Source organism: Phyllobates terribilis, unplaced genomic scaffold, assembly GCF_046119375.1.
Source record: "Phyllobates terribilis strain yellow unplaced genomic scaffold, ASM4611937v1 Scaffold_5415__1_contigs__length_51834, whole genome shotgun sequence".
Lineage (NCBI taxonomy): Eukaryota > Metazoa > Chordata > Amphibia > Anura > Dendrobatidae > Phyllobates > Phyllobates terribilis.
The window spans coordinates 10,118-27,844 of NW_027368162.1; the positions used below are offsets into that span (position 1 = coordinate 10,118).

General features: G+C 39.6%; 1 protein-coding gene across 1 annotated transcript in view; it reads right to left on the reverse strand.

Annotated features, from left to right (window-relative positions):
• Positions 1-647: 647 nt before the first annotated feature.
• LOC141250147 (uncharacterized) overlaps positions 648-17,727 on the reverse strand; it is a 39,284-nt gene continuing 22,204 nt past the window's right edge. The window contains 8 exon segments of the mRNA XM_073669880.1: positions 648-764; positions 1,010-1,127; positions 1,757-1,829; positions 1,832-1,878; positions 1,966-2,024; positions 2,026-2,130; positions 2,172-2,209; positions 2,212-2,262. Coding sequence (XP_073525981.1) covers positions 648-764; positions 1,010-1,127; positions 1,757-1,829; positions 1,832-1,878; positions 1,966-2,024; positions 2,026-2,130; positions 2,172-2,209; positions 2,212-2,262 — 608 coding nt within the window.

The following is a 17,727-nucleotide window of genomic DNA, read 5'->3' on the forward strand; positions in this document are numbered from 1 at the left end:
AATACGCCATTTGGGAGGAGAAAAACAATGAGGGGAGAAGAAGAACGATCCTGGGAGTCGAACGAAGAACGTTGCTGGAATATCTTCAGGTGGGGAAGAAGAAGAAGAACATGATAGAAAGATTAAAAAAATATTAAAGTTAAAGACCAATAGAAAGAAAAGGATAGAATATAAAAACTAAAGACAAATAAAAAAGAAAAGGATAGAAAGATATAAAAGCTAAAGACAAATAAGAAAGAAAAGAATAGAAAGATAATTAAAATTGTATTTTATTTAAAAAGATGGGGGTATTTTAGTAATTTCACCATTTTAACAGAAAATTTATTCCGTCCGTGGGTGGCTCACGGTAAGAAAAGTGTGAAATTTGGGTGGTTCGGAATAATTATCGATATAAGGGGTGGTTCCATGCAAATTCGGCCATATAGCGGGTGGTTCGGTGTAAAAACGCCTTATATTAATCTATTTTGTATAGCCTGTCTTCACGAATGAAATCTAACTTGAGCGTCAGAGAGTCAAATCCAAAGACCTGCCTCCTCTGGGTTTGATACGCAGGTACACGAAGCCCAAAACAACACGAAGCCCAAGACCTCTCGAAGCACTAAACGATATGAAGATCATCCTCCAAACTTCACGAAGAGAAGTTCCCATCAATCATCAAGCAATCTCAAGGCCTCGCTTAGAGTGTTGACTACAAGAAATTTTCCGAACTCCAACAGCGATACTCGTGGCTGCCTCTCCCCAGCAGTTGACTCATCCCAACCAACCTATACCGTTTAACACTTCATTGATATTTCATTCAAAAGAAAAAAAAATAGTTTGAAGTTTTCCAGCAACTCCATAATTATTCAGAAATCACATGGAAAATACTGATCTTAAACAAAATAAGAAATTGCAATGATGTATCTCAAGAACCTTCTGCATTATGATAAATCAGATGACACTCGTATCTTATAGCTAGGTAATCAACAAAATGAAAGAAACTACATAATTCAGTGGATATAATAGATACCTTAACAGATTTCCAATGAGAATTTGGCCAAAAATATTTGCGAACAACAATATTTGCAGTCAGATGACACTCGTATCTTATAGCTAGGTCACTAATCGCCGTGACAGTACCCATGTATCTGAGAACAACATCATTTGCGGTCAGAATTTGATAAATGTTGAAGAATATGTATACACTTAACAGTATTCCTGGTATCTGCAGCTTCTTATTTCCATAAAAATTGAGTATCCTTCTGCAACTTAGCACCTAAAGGACCGCCAATAGTTGAAATTTCTACTTGCCCCAAAAGTAAAATTCATAAATATTTAATGTAAATCAGCACTCAGCTGCCAGCATCAATCATGTATTAATTAAACTTTGCACATAATGCATGTATCAATTCCAAGGCACCTTGAATAGACAATAGAAGGATTTAAGATCAGACTAGGAAAAACTTTATATTGAATGAAGAACATCATGTACTCCATCTGTCCCAAAATGTTCTTCTTATTTCACTCCGACACACTTGTCGAGATGTGTTTTACAACGCTTATATCTTCTATTATACATTAATAAAAATTATAAAATTTTGATATACACGTAGTACTCATTGAGACGAATAAAACAAGATCTCACATGACTATGTTCTTATTTATAAATTGAGAATAATCGAGATAATCATTATAAATTGTGAATAGTACCCCTCTCCCAAACAAGAAGAACATATTGGGACGGAGGGAGTAAGAAATACCAAGTACATAAGAGTACCCTCGGAGGCAGTATTGTTCAGTCTCAAACAACATTTGGAAGCGCATCCCAACAGAAACACGGATGTGAAATGCGCTTTGACATATTTTGCACGGAGTATGACAAATTCTGATGGACTTGTCCTAAAAATGAATAAACGTGCATCAGAATGAACCTTTAATAGTAGAAGAGAAGAATAAAAGTTTTCAGGTTAATAAATCGTTACGCACCTTGGATTAAAATAGATAGTAACACAACTATTAGTTGCAGTAGCATGAGCAGCAACTGCAAAGGAGTCCGATGTGCATACTATCACTAGATACAACAGATGATGGCATCGCATTTTGAGGTCAAGTAGGATACTGGATTCCCAGAAAAAGATGATTCTTTTCATGACACAGTAAAAAAAATTATCCCAAAGGCAAAAATGTGGGTACCAAATAAAAAGAACAAAATCCCCAGCAACAAGTCTTTGGCACTAGCAAAAACACTCCACCCAGTTGTAAGAAGATGCATTTTGGGCTGTTCTGAATCATAAACAGAGAAGCTATCAACATACACTGAAGAAAAATTTACTCATACAGACAATTAAGTATCATCTAAAGACACCAACCTAGGGTCTGTTTATTTCGTCGTAAGAAAATACTTCTAAGTACTTATTTTTCTTTTTTAGAAAATAAGCACTCATTTGACTTGTTCGGTTCGTCCACCCAAATTTTTTTTAAAAGTACTTCAAAGTACTTATTTGCCTACAAAACACAAGCAATAAAATGATGCTTTTAAAAAATTAGAAGTACTTTTTTTTTATTTTCTTTTATCATTTCATATTTACCCTCATTTTCAGTTTCTAGACAATAAGCCTATATTAAATAAAAGTATCAGCACCAGCACTGGCAACAACATCTAACAGTATTGGCGAACTGAACAAAGCCCTAATTGGTGATGATGCACAATATAATCACCAAATCTAACCTTTTTAGTGCAGAAAATAATTCGGACATGACTTAAGTACTACATGAGAACTGAATTGTACTCTGTTTGTGAGCCCTTCCCCATTATAAGCCTTCCCCTTCTTCCGCCTCCGCCGGTGGGGGATGGGTTCCCCGCCTCAGACCTCTCCGGTCACCCTCACTCTTGCTTCAACCACCTCTATCCAACTCTCACACCCATCTCTCCCCACTCCAACCCATGTTCCTCCAGAAACTCACATCTCAGTCAATCCTCCTCTCCCAGCTTCCCCCGCCTGCTCCCAGCCCGGACCCTCCCCCGCTTTGCTCTCTCAACGCCTAACCAACCCCCTTCTCCCTCCCCGTGATGGCTGGCTGTCTCCTCGAGTCCGGCTAGGTCTTGGGCAGCGGTTGCCTCTGAGGGTGCCTTAGCATTCTGGCCGGCGATTCCTGCGGACAACCTTGTGGGTAAGGTTAACCTTTATGTGAATATATGTAATAGAAATGCTCAATGTAATGTGAGCTGCCACGTGTGTAATGTGAAGTGTAATGTGAGGTATATATATGCCTTCATTGTAATGAACAAAGTATGAATTTTAGTTCAACATATTCAATAAGAGTGAGTTACATGATTTAATATTGAGCGTTTACATTGTATCAGAGCTGAAAGACGCTCAAGTTCTTCCGCATTTCTTGCCGGCGATGACGTCTCCCGATGAATCTTTCGATGATGAATCTACACAAGACATTGCCAACGACATCATCATCGATCAAAAAGACACACACATTCGCGCTATTCATTTCCATATGATTCTATTAATAGGCGAAGAGGAAAACGTGTTCAACGTCGAATTTCTGATTCAGAGGAAGAGGCAGATCCACTAGTGTTAGGCAAATCCGATAATCTTGGTACTTCGCTTATTCCTATGAAGTTTGATGGCAAGAATTTCTTTAATTGGAGTGGAAGTGTGAAGCTTGCTCTTGGTGCAAAGACAAAGTTAGGTCTGATAGATGGTTCATGCGTTAAACCTTTGACTAGAACGAAGGAAATTGCAAGATGGACGAAAACAAACGATATGGTGCGCTGCTGGTTGTTGAATTCTATGGAAGCAAAGATTGTTGATAATTTTGCATTCGTAGATTTATCTTATCATCTCTTGACAGAATTGGTTGAAAGATTTGGGCAAACCAATGGCCCGATGTTGTTTCAACTCAGGCGAGCATTGATGTCGATTAAACAGGGTTCACAAACAGTTGGGGAATACTATTCGGCTATCAAGAAATTATGGGATGAAATTTTTGTTCTTGAGGAATCTCCCCAATGTGAGTGTGGTGCTTTCCTTAATTGTTCTTGTGATTTGGTACAAAAATTGTAAGAAAAGGATGTCATATCAAGTGATTGAGTTTTTGATGGGCTTCAATTCCGAATATGATAATGTTCATAGCACCGTATTATCCACAAATCCTTTACCACCGGTGAACAAGGCATTCTATTTAGTGGAACAAGTTGAGAGACAGAGATCTATTACTAATTCAGTGTATGATGTTATGGGTTAAGAATCTATGGCTTGCTATGTTAGTGGTCAAAATTACAAGAAAGATGCTAAACAGTTAGTGAATAGATTTTGTGAACATTGCAAGGTTAAGGGTCATACTAAGGATAGATGTTACAAGTTGATTGGTCATCCTGAAAATTGGAAATTTAAGAATGGTGAAGGTCCTTCAAATAGGTGGTCAAATAATTAGAGACAGTCCAACACTAGAGTTGCAAACTATGTGCAAAATCAAGATGATGACCCACTTGATCTACCAAGTTCAGTCAATTCAGTCCAGAGCAATCACTTGAGTCAAAGACACTATTAGTAGGATGTGTCAAGAGGTGGATAGAATCATTCAAGGTGGTGAGTCTAATGTTGGTAATTCATCAGCTAGCTTTGCAGGTAATGCTAAGTTTTCTTATGTTTTTCAAGTTAGTAATTGCAAGAACTTGTCTTTGTGGATCATTGATATAGGTGCCACATATCACTTGGTTTGTGACTCTTCATTGTTGTTATGTGTTAAAATATTAGATATACCTGTTAGAGTAATGTTGCCCAATGGTTCTTTCATTTTTTTTGTTGAGCCTGGCACAGTAAGATTTGATTCTGGCTTTCAAAAATTGATAATGTGTTTCTTATTTCCTGATTTCAAACATAATATGCTGTCAGACACTAAGTTGCTTGATGTGAGTAAGCTGAAAGGTGAGTTTGATCCAAGTTGTATCACATTCCAGGATCCTACTTCTAGAAGGAATGTGATCAGAGGAGAAAGGTCAGGAGGGCTATTTGCAATGATCTCAAGACAGGATAGTTGTATGAATGCTTCTGTGAAGGATGAAGGCATTATGTCTTACAACAAATTTAATGAGAGGCTAGGCCATTGTTCAGCTGGATAGATGAGTCACATTGTTGTTCTTGGTAATGTGTCAAAGTCTATGAGGTTAGTTGAGTGTGAAAGTTGTGTTTTAGCTAAACATTGTAAAATTTGTTTTCCTAGGAGTGAGTAACTGACTTTACACCCTTTTGATTTGGTCCATTTTGATGTTTGGGATCCATACAAAACTCCAACTCATCTAGGTGCATTTTATTTCCTTAATGTACTGGATGATTGTACAAGATTTACATAGGTATATCTTTTTAAATAAAAAGTACAAGTGAAGAGTATTATTGCCTCTTTTGTTGCATAGGTAGAAAATCAGTTTAATACTTTCATAAAGGTGGTAAGATTAGATAATGGTACAAAGTTCATGCAATCTGAGTGTCAAGCCTTATTTTTGTGTAAAGGAATTGTGCATCAGAAAAGTGTTCCAGGAAACCCTCAACAAAATTGCAGAGCGCAAACATAGACATATTATTGAGACTGTTAGGGCTATGGTGATTCATGGAAACATTCCAATACGTTTTTGCGGTGATTGTGTTATGGCAGTTGTACATATAATAAATATGTTTGCCATTGTTTTCATAAATTGGAAGGTCCCTTATGAGTTATTGTTCAGAAAAATTGTTTCTTATACTAATCTTAGAGTGATTGGTTGCCTTTGTTATGGAAAGCCTAGTACCTTTCAGAGAGGCAATTTTGGCTCACAAGCAAGAAGGTGCGCTTTCATGGGTTATTTGCAGGGGCAGAAAGGGTACAAATTGTATGACTAAGACAAAAACTATTCTTTTGCTTGCAGAGATGTAGTGTTCAGAGAGGATGTTTTTCCCTTCAAAGATGGCCAAATAGTAATACAGAGCAGTGGTATTGAGAATGACACAGTGTTTGTAAGTTCAGAAATAGAGCAAATGACATCTACTTGTGGTGATCGGTTTGTAAAACAAGTTGTGGAGGTACCAACTTCAGCTAGAAGATCGACAAGAATTGTTAAACAGACTATGAGATTAAAGGATTATGTGTGTACTGCCAGAAATACTAGTGCTTATTCAGCTATACACAGCTCTACATATATTTTTATTTTACTTCATATGATGAAGATTTTATTCAATCCTTTTGTAGTATGGTAGCAGTCTCTGAACCCAGAAGTTATAAACAAGCTCGTGGACAGCAACACTGAGAAGAGGCTATGGAAAAGGAAATAAAGGCACTTGAAGACAAAAATACATGAAAGTTAGTTTCTTTGTCTCCAGTAGGTTCAAATGGGTGTTTAAGATTAAATATAAGCCTGATGGTTCAGTGGAAAGTTATAAGGCACATTTAGTTGCAAGGGGGTATACACAGATTGAGGGCAAGGATTATAAGCTCGCCTTCTCACCAGTGGCAAAATTGGCTACTATGAGAGTGTTGCTTGCTCTTTCAATAAATAGACAGTGGGATGTACACCAGTTAGATGTAAACAACACATTTCTACATGGTTTTTTAGAAGAAGAAGTATACATGTTACCATCAGAAGGTATTCTAAGGCTGCTCCTGGTCAAGTTTGCAAATTACAAAGGTCTTTGTATGGCTTAAAACAAGCATCGCGTTAGTGGAATGTTGAGTTAACTAAATTCTTGATAAAGCTGGGTTAAGTGCAGTCTAAACAGGATTACTCATTGTTTGTCAGGAACAATTTTGGTAAAATAGCCATTGCTCTGGCGTATGTTGACGATTTATTATTGACTGGTGATGATACTGACATGATTCAAAGAACCAAAACAGGTTTGCATTTGACTTTTATCATCAAGGATTTAGGCTTGATAAGATTTTTTCTGGGATTGGAAATAGCTAAAATGGAATCTGGTATTATGATTAATCAGAGAAAGTTCATGTTAGACATTATCATTGACTTGAATATGTTGGATTGTAATCCCGCACCTTTTCCTTTGCCACGAGGTCTAGGCTTATCAAAAGATGAGGGACATCCTATGGCGGATCCAGATTGTAAAGAAGGCTCATAGGCAGATTGTTATATGTCAATATTATCAGACCTGACTTTCTTATGTTGTGCAACACTTGAGTCAGTTCATGAGCAGTCCAAGAGAACCTCATTTTCAAGCTTCTTTGCATGTAGTTCGATATCTAAAGGCTTCTTTGAATGTTGGTTTAGATTATAACAAATCAGATGAGATCAATTTACTGGCTTATAGTGATGCTGATTGGGCAGCTTGCAAATTTTCTGCTAGATCTATTAGTGGATATTGTGTTATGCTGGGAAATTACTTAGTTTCTTCGAAGACGAAGAAGCAGAAAACAATATCTAAATCCTCAGCTAAGTCAGAGTACAGATGTATGTCATACACTACAAGTGAGATAGTGTGGCTCTATGGATTGTTAAAAGATCTATTTGTCACTATTACATTGCATATACCTCTCCATTGTGACTATAAGACAACACAACATGTGTAGCGAATCCTGTATTCCATGAGCGAACGAAGCACCTAAATATCAATTGTCATTATGTAAGAGACAAGGTGGATGAAGGGTTTATTCAAATTGTACATGTGCATTCTTCATTGCAACCTGCTAACTTGATGACAAAACCTTTGGATGAAGCACAACATCATGTCATTGCATCCAAGCTTGGTATTTTTTATCAAGACAATCTTGAGAGGGGATGTGAATGTATGTAATAGAAATGTACAATGTAATGTGAACTGCCACGTGTGTAATGAGAGGTGTAATATGAGGTATATATATGCCTTCATTGTAATGAACAAAGCATGAATTTTATTTCAACAAATTCAATACGAGTGAGTTACATAATTCAACATTGAGCATTTACACTTTCATTCCCATACGGCGCGGATGGGGATCCAGTCATCTGCTTCGACAAAGTAGTCCTCGATGCCCTTGATGCGAACTGGAGCGACGCAGTCATCATTAAGCCTTTGGGTACCAAGGCCCGTTTCGAGTTCCTGGACAAAAAACTCAGAGATATTTGGAAAGTTCAAGACAAGTTTCAGTTGATCTATATTCCAAATGGGTATTTTGTTGTCAAGTTCAAGAGTCCTAGGGATTACAATTTTATTTTTCTAGCGGCCCTTGTGCGTTCATGGCTAGGGTTTAAAATGGGTCGGGTGTTGGGTGGAAACTCCACTTTCATCATCCACTCACCTATTTTTTTTATCATCCAACTCACCCGTTTAAACTATCACCTATTATACGTCCACCCGTCACCCACGGGTGAAACGTGTGCATTCATTTATCCACCCGATTTTCATTTTATATTCTTATCAATTACATATACATAATTTAAAATTATTTAAAAATTCACAATCCAAAAACACATGAGACAATTCGTATTCTTAAGACTTGAAAACATTAAATGATGTTGAAAATGTTAAAAAATATTACATAAACAAGGACTAAAAATTAGACAACTTTTCCATTTCATTGTCTTTTTCCTTGTAACTTGGCTCACACTTCATACAAAGAACATAAAACATTAGTTTTGGCTTTTATATTTTTATAAAAATTAATATAGGTCAACATTAAGAATATATTTTTATATAAAAAAAATATGCAGGTGACAGGTGGAGGGTGATGGGTGGGTGGCGAGTGACGAGTGGCAAGTGGGTGGCGGGTGTTGGGTGAAACTCAGGTCGGATTTTCATTATCTATATACGATCCACCATCTGTTTCACCAGTCATCCGTTTATTTCGGATTTTCATCCGCGAAACTCAGGTCGGGTATTCATGGTCAGTATATGGTTACCTGTGCATGGCATAGCGGGTTTGATCCCTTAGAGGACATCATAACCACTATTACGGCATGGGTCCGAATCCTTGATATCCCGCACAAGTATTATGAAGAGAAGGTCCTATTGGAAATCGCACGTGGAATTGGGTGCCCTGTTCGTTTTAATTTAAAAAATCTGTGTCGAACTCAACGTATCTGCTCCTCTCAAGAACTTTATCTTTGTCGATGGTGGCCAATGCCTCATAGAATACGAAAAAGGGAAGCCATTTGTATGAACTGTGGGTTGTTTGGTCACTTTAAGCCACAATGTCCTAAGTGTGTGGGAAGAGATCATGCATCAGAGTAGAATCTGGACGGGGATGCCGTGGGAGTAAGAACTTTCAATGGTACGGCCACGCCTGGGTTGGTGCAACGGGCAAATGAAGAACCTTGGCAGAAGCAAAAGCGTGGAAGATGGAAGCAGAAGGAGATACCTGCCGGTTCAGGCACCTCCCAGGCGAGTGAGGTAACCGTGATGGAGGTGAATACCACCCAGACAAGCGCTGCTGACGGGACTTATCCTTGCCTTGTTGTGGTGACAAATGTGAATGTGGATGTTGCGGAGGGGGTACCGTCGGTGATGAGACCGTCACCCTGGAGGGTACCTTAAAGGAACATGAGTAGGTCGATAGTGAGGATGTTATCGACGAAGATGTTCTCACCCCCTGGCGCAGCCCTTGATTACTATGGCGGGCAATGACAGTGTCGGATGTTTGTCACTGACGCCAATGGTCATACATATAGAAGATGATAATGTGTCAAATCCTGTAGACATGATGAAAATACATGCCCCTACGAAGGACTCTAATACAATTCCGGCAGCTATCTGGGGGAAGCAACAAATCACATCCGACACATTATTCCCTGTTTTGGAAGATTCGAGTGATTTGGAGGAGGTGTCAGGTGCGGAGTCAAAGGTAAGGCTCTTGACAGTCTGGCCCCACAACGGTCACCTGTTGAAGCGTCAACTAAGGATGGTGGGCCTAAGAGGAGAAGAAGCAGGCCCAAGAAGATGGTGCACTTGAGCCCAAACAATTTGAAGGCTTCTGCACATGAGAGCTCAGTTGGGCCGCGTCAGTCTGGCATAATAACTCGTGCTTCGGCTAGTGGAATGTCGTTACCCGCATTGGGCCTTGAAGAAGAAAATTAGACGCTCAGTTTCGCACCACCTAATATTAGGTACGATTCTGATAACTTTGTATCTTCTAATTATTTTGTTACGCCTTTGTTGTGATCAAAGACTATTGTGAAGGAGCATGAGGGGCATGCTGGTGTCTTGTATGGGGATGGGTTGTCTGTGGGGCCGCCACTAGGCCGGCCGGAATACGACTCTTCCTAATTGGATATGGTTCACTCTCCCGCTGGTCTCCAATGGTGAAACCTCACATGTGGAATTTCAAGGGTGCCGGAAAGGTCGCCTTCAAACGTGCCTTCAGTTATTTGAGATGTAAGTTCAGTCCGGATTTGGTGGCTATTTTGGAAACTGTTGGATCGTTGTGATGTAACCGACTCAAGGAAGCGAGTGTCACTTCCCTAAATCTGCTTCAGCGGAAACGAATTATATAAAAGCTTAACACGGTATTTATAGTGGAAACCTCAACACCAAATAGTATTGAGTAAAACCACTACCTTCTAGATCTTCACTAGAAGGATTTGAAACTCACACACTCTTTTTATTGGATTTCTTGTTCGTTACAGAATCGAGAACTCGGACTAACCTAAGTCACTCTTCTCTATCTCTCGTACACAAACTCAATCCTTACAAGTGTATAAATCTCTTAACCTATTAGCCTATCTTTTCTTCTCTCTGTTTTACACACGCAATACATAGGAATAACTTCGTCTATTTATACTAAGTAGCTACGTTCCAAGATACGTATCAATGCACTATCTAGATCTCCTATCTTGTTAGCCATTTAGCCGGCCCATCACTTGGATCTTCTGTCGTTTTCGTCTGAGAAACTTTTCCAAGAGTATCTTTGTTTAACCGTTTGATTAGATATAATATATCTTCTCCGTCCAAATATCTTTTCCAAAGATATTCTTGTTCAACGCATCTTAGTCCGTTTATCTCTTCCTCAACCGGTTTCCTTTTCTTCAATATGGAAAGATTACTTCTTCGGTTTCAAACTCGCTTCCCTGATATGGAAAGTTTCCTAGTAAGAAAACTTCCCTAAAATAGCAACTGTATATGACACTCAGGTAAGCGAGTTAGGAAGTGATTGTCAACATCAAAACTAAGGAACCCTAACAAATTCCCCCTTTATGATGGTGACAAACACTTTAAACATTTTAAGAATAATAGCAAAGGCAATAAAAAGGGTGTCACATAGATACTAGCAAGTTCCCCCTAAACGTCTTACGTAAGTCTACCTAGTAGACGACTTCCCCCTCAGAATAGTATCCCCGAAAACCTTCCCCCTTTTGGCATCATCAAAAAGGCAAGATATGAGAAGTATAAAGTAGAAAGCATGACAAGAAAATGAACATGGCATAAGAACATACCAGGATGTCTTGCGCTCGCAAGCACACCCTTAAACATTATCCATCACAACAAATGAGTTTTCAGATAGGTCAGACAGGCAAATCACAAAAGCATAGAAACAAAAACAAAAGAAGATAGGGGGTGACAGCTGGGAGTGATGTTTGTGGGATCAGCACGTAATCAGGATAGCAAGTTATTCAGCATCAGAGTTCTCCACCGACTCAACACCCGGAGACGCCATGGAATCAATCTCAGCACTTAGACGGTCAGTCGCTGCGAGTAAGCTAGTCATGAGAGTACGCAAGCTCTGCTGTTTCGAGGACCCTTGTTTTGGACTCTGTGGAGGAGCTCTTGTCCAACCTGCATCAGTCTTTGTGAACTTCATTTTGCGCAGGGTTTCATTAGTCAAGGGCTTAGCTAAGCTGATATCGCCAGGACGCTCGGTGTAGACCTCATGATACTCCAGAATTTGACGAACAATGGATGGAAAAGGCAGGGCATGAGTCTTGCTGGTAACAATGTGCGCCATGTGCTTGAGGATGATTCGGGGAAGACTAATTTTCTCTTTGCGCAAGAGTTTGTCGAGGAGAACTACATCCTGAATGATCAACACATTCTTCTTCTGGATATGTGATTTCAAATGAACATAGGAAGTTGTAGCACGGTCATTTCATCTGTCCAATCATACTCAGAAGCTATCAGTAGAGCGTTCACACTGGTTACACGCTTTTCCATTCTGGCCCATTTATTTTCCTGTTATCTGACGTGTCCGTTTAGTGCGAGAGGACGGCTAACTCGATTACTTCGTCACTTACTTTCTTAAAAACATGCTGATAGTGAAGGTGTGTAATGAATGGGGACACGTACCAAAGGTGGTTTCTCAAGGAGATCATTACACAAAAACATATATATATATATATGATAGTGTTTAATTACGTATAGCATGATTAATCCAGTAAATATACGAAAGAGGGGCTCATAGGATTTCTCATGCTACACAAGGCCTTGGGACACTGTAGATTTCCTCCGTCATTTGGGCTTATAATGTTGGGTTAAAAAATCACCGGGAGGAATCTTTTGGGCTTGAAAGAAAAGCCAATTGAGATTTGCAAATCAAAAATATCCAAAAACAAGAAGTATGCGACTAGGAAAGTGACTAAGAGTACAATGCATGGAAGACAAATAGGTATGGTCTAGACATGCGAGTTTTTCAAGTCATAAATTATGCATCACACAAACAACAAGTCAAGCATGATTTCACCCAATCATCGAGAGAGGCATATAGGAATAATATTTAATTGAGGGAAGTCATACCAAGTTCCATACGAAGTCGCTCAAAAGGTTCTCTATTAAGTGTCTTTGTGAAGATATCTGCAATTTGATCTTCTGTGCTACAAAAATTCATTGAGACTATCCCCTTTTCCACACAATCACGAAGAAAGTGATGCCTGATTTCTATATGCTTTGTTCTAGAGTGCTGCACAGGATTTTTAGAGATATTAATAGCACTGGTGTTATCACAGAGAATAGGGACAATATCAAGAAAGATGTCAAAGTCTCTTAGCTGTTGTTTCAGCCATAGTAGTTGTGAGCAGCATGCGGCTGCAGCAATGTACTCGACTTCTACTATAGATATGGCGACTGGCGTTTGTTTCTTAGAGCCCCATGAGACAAGACATGGTCCGAGGAATTGAGCCATTCTTGATGTAAATTTTCTATCTACCTTGTCTCTTGCGAAGTCAGCGTCAGTGTAGCCTACCAGTGACAAGTTGCCTCCCCTTGGATACCATAGGCATAAATCGTTTGACCCATTGAGATATCTGAGGATTCTTTTTACAGCCTTGACATGTGTCTCTTTTGGATTAGCTTGAAATCTAGCACATAGACACACACTATACATAACATCTGGCCTACTAGTCGTTAGATAAAGCAAAGATCTTATCATTCCTCTATATAAGGTTTGATCCGCATCCCTTTTTTTTCATCTTTACCTAAGGAATCATTTGGTGACATAGGGGTTGAGAAGGGTTTACAATCATTAATACCAAATTTCTTGATGCATTCGTTTTACTTTTGTTGATGGACCTTAGTCCCTTCCCTTGATTGGACTACTTGGAGTCCTAAGAAGAATCTTAATTCTCCCACCATGCTCATCTCAAATTCACTTTCCATAAGTTTAGTGAACTTCGTGACTAATGCCTCATTTGTAGAGCCAAAGATAATGCCATCGACGTAAACTTGAACGACCAGGGTGTGCTTCCCTTCTTTGAGAAGGAAGAGAGTTTTGTCTATTCCCCCACGCACATATCCATGGGAGAGAAGGAACTGTGATAATCTTTCATACCAAGCACGAGGTGCTTGTTTGAGACCATATAGTGCCTTGTCTAACATGAAGATGTGGTTTGGATGAGAGTGATCCTCGAACCCTGGTGTTTGACTCACGTACACCTCTTCTTTTAGCACACCATTTAAAAAGGCTGTATTCACGTCCATTTGTTGTAGTACAAATCCATAATGAGCAGAATAAGCAATTAACAGTCTAATAGCTTCTAACCTGGCTACGGGAGCAAAAGTTTCATCATAGTCGATTCCCTCCTGTTGATTGTATCCTTTAACGACCAACCTTGCCTTGTTTCTTGTGACCTGTCCCTTGTCATCGAGTTTATTTCTAAATACCCATTTCGTACCTATTATAGTTCTGTTTTCTGGCCTGGGGACAAGTCTCCAAACTTTGTTTCGCTCAAATTGATGAAGTTCTTCTTGTATTGCTTTTATCCAATCTGGATCTTTGAGTGCTTCACTTATGGTTTTTGGTTCTGCAAGTGAAACAAAGGCAGTAAATGCATAGGAGTTAGGGGTAGAGTCGTTTACCTGTTCTCCAGCCTGGTCGGTTCCCTGGTCACTTACTTGGTCGACAACCTCATTACTTCCTTGATCCACTACCTGGTTGACTACCTGTGGATTTGTTTGTGGTTGATTGATTGTACGAATGGTCGGACATTCATAGTCTCTGAGGTGAGCAGGTGGTACGTGAATTCGAGGAGCTAATGAAGTTGTTCCGTGGTCCTCGAGATGGCCAGTGACATTTGTTGATACCTCGTTCTCCATTTAATTCTCTTGAGGAATGGACTCATTCTGTGAGTTTGCGTTTGAGTTTCCTGCTGGAGGAGAATCATCAATACCTTCTTCACCTGTGGTTTCTACGGAAGATTCTGGTATTTGGAAATCTTCATCAGCGGATAGTGGGGGTGCATTGATGTCAATGATCTCAGTTCCCGCCATTTTGTGTTCGTCGAATCTGACATGAACGTTTTCCTCTACTTTCCTTGTTCGTTGATTGAAGATTTTGTATGCTGAACTATGTGAAGAGTAACCTACAAAGATGCCTGGATCACTCCGAGCGTCGAACTTTCCCAAGTTTTCCCTTTCGTTTATTAGAGCAAAGCACCTGCACCCAAACACACGTAAGTGACTTACATTTGGTTTCCTTCCTTTGAGCAGCTCGTAGGGTGTCTTTTCAAGCATAGGCCTTAAGAAGGCTCTTTTAGGATGTAACATGAGGCATGTAGAGCTTCAGCCCAGAAATTCCTGGGGACCCCACTGGCAATTAGAAGTATTCTTGTCATCCCTGCCAATGTTCTATTCTTTCGTTCAACTACACCGTTCTGTTGTGGAGTTCTAGGGGCCGAGAAGTTGTGATCAATTCCACACTCCCTGCATAGTGAGAGAAAGGAGGAGTTCTCGAATTCAGTTCCATGATCCGTGCGGATTGATTTCAGTTTGCTTTCTAGTTTGAGTTCTTCTTTCTTCTTCCACACCATAAATTCGGAGAAGACGTCTTCCTTTGAGGAAAGAAATATGGTCCATGTGTACCTAGAAAAGTCATCAACAATAACAAACACATACTTGTTTCCACCACGGCTTAAGGTGCGCATGGGTCCACACAAGTCCATATGAATTAGATCAAGAGGTTTGATAGTACTTACCTCAGTTTTGGATTTGAAGGATGTCCTTGATTGTTTACCTCTTGCACACGCACTACATACTTGATCATTTTTTTCCTCAACTTTAGGTAGTCCTTCCACTAGTCCTTTTGAGTGAAGTTTTGAGAGGAGTCGGAGACTTGCGTGTCCAAACCTTCTGTGCCAGAGATTGGAGTCTTCCTTCAGGGAAGCAAGAACACTTCCCTTTCTGGGATGAAAGATGGATCGACCCTGTACACTTTCCCGTCACACAGTCCTTTTAATATTATCTTACCAGTTTCCACCTCCTTGACGATGCAGTCCTTGATGGTGAAGATGACCTCGTTTGTTCCTCCAAGGCAGAGTTGGGCGATGCTTAAGAGATCAAATTTTAAGTTGCTTACCAGATTTTTTTTTCCACCGTGACATATTCTGATATACCTACTTGTCATGTACCAATTACTTCCCCTTTGCTCTCATTTCCAAACGTGATTGAGCTTCCGAATTCTTCTTTTAGTGAGTTGAACCAGTTCCTGTTTCCTGTCATATGACCTGAGCATGCACTATCTAAGTACCAGGAGCTCTTCCTCACTTTTCCCTGTATAGGACATGTTAGTTCTTACGAACCCAGATAACCTTAGGCTTACTGGATTTAGGAGAGACATGTTTGATCATTTGTATAGGCTTGTTAATTCTTGACTCACCATTAGGGCTAACTTTATTCTCATTTGGGGTCTTATGAATTCTTTGCAACATTTTAATCCTTGAATAGCATTCTTGTTTATAGTGACCATCTTTGCCGCAATGCCAACAAATTCTATGGCATTTCAAATTAACATATCTACTCTGTCCAGGCCAAATGGTTTTATTATTTTTCCTAGCCTCAAAGTGTATATGAGTTGATTGTTTGTTAGTAGCATGCTTAGTCCAAATTTCAAAAGCCTTTTGACCATCAAACCAGTTGCTTGGTTTAGGTAAGGTAAGCTCTCGTTTATCCTTAGAATTACAGTGATTGCATCCAATTCTAGAGCTATCACACTGATTCTTTGGATTTGAAGTGTTAACTTCGTTTTTTGAGTCGCTTTCCTTACCCTTACCTACCATCTCTTCGACGTATCCTATCCCGGATTTTGATGCAAATCTCTTAGAGAAGTCTCTTTTTAATTGTTCTAAAGTGTGATCAAGTTTCCATGCTTCTTTCTTTTCTTTGTCATCCTTTTTTAGTTCCTCTATCACTTTCCTAGTGGCTTCCCTATCATTTTTCAGGTTTATTATGGTCTTATCTAGAGAAGCAATTTTCCTTTCTAATGTGAGACACACTTTGCATTCTTTTGGGGTTACGAAAGTAGCCTTTTCTAAGTTCTTAACTTTTTCAGCCCACCCACTATTGTCATCTAGCAGATTTGAAATAGTTTCTCCCTTTTCCTCAAGAGATTCACTTAAATTAGCAATTTCATTTCCAAGTTTTCTAACGATGCCTATCAAATGCTCTTTGGTTTTTCCTCTTAATTTTGAAACGGCAGTAGACTCAGTTACCTCATCATCCGAAGTGTCGGAGGTTGCCATTAAGCAAAGATCTTTGGAAGCGAGGGAAGCGTCTTCGTCTTCGTCAGAGTCTCCCCATGTTGCAACCATTGCAGTTTTTCCAGCTTGTACATGAGGTTCTCCTGCCTTCTTTTTGAAGCAATTTCTTGCAAAGTGTCCCTTCTTTTGGCAGTGATAGCATATTACTTCCTTGAGGTCTTTGTTGCTTCCCTCCGATGATCGTTGAAAGTCTCTTTTCCCTTTCCATACCTTTTTGAATGCTCTTGTGATCAAGGCAATGTCCTCATCTTCATCTTCCACTTCTCCTTCCATCTGACCTAGATCAAAAGCCTTTTCTATCTTGAGGGCTATGTTTTGACTCTTCTCGCTTTCACGTCGAGCGGTCTTTCTTAGTTGGACTCCTGCGTTGCTTTGTAGCCGTGCCACTAAGTCTTCCAGTGTGATTGACTTGATATCATTCTGAGCTTGTAGGGCGAGAGCTATCGAGTCCCATTTGGAGTTCAAAGCCTGTAGAAATTGATGCATGATTTTCCAATCAGGAAGAATTTCTCCAAGAAACTCTAGTTGCCCGACGTAGCTCTGGAATCTGGAGTGAAAGTCTTCTAGAGATTCTCCCTTTTGTTGTGCTACGTTGTTGTAATCCTTTTGAACAACCAGAATTCTGTTTTTCTTCACATCATCATTGCCCCCGTACATTCGCTGCAGTGCTTCCCAGATTTTGTGCGCTGTCCTGTAGCGAAGAACCTTCCTCAGATCTGATGGACTCAGAGCCATGTGTAATACTTTCTTTGCTCTCATGTTGGGTTCCAAAGTCTTGTAGTGTGCATCGGAGTAGTCTTTTCTCTCCTTTTCTTCTT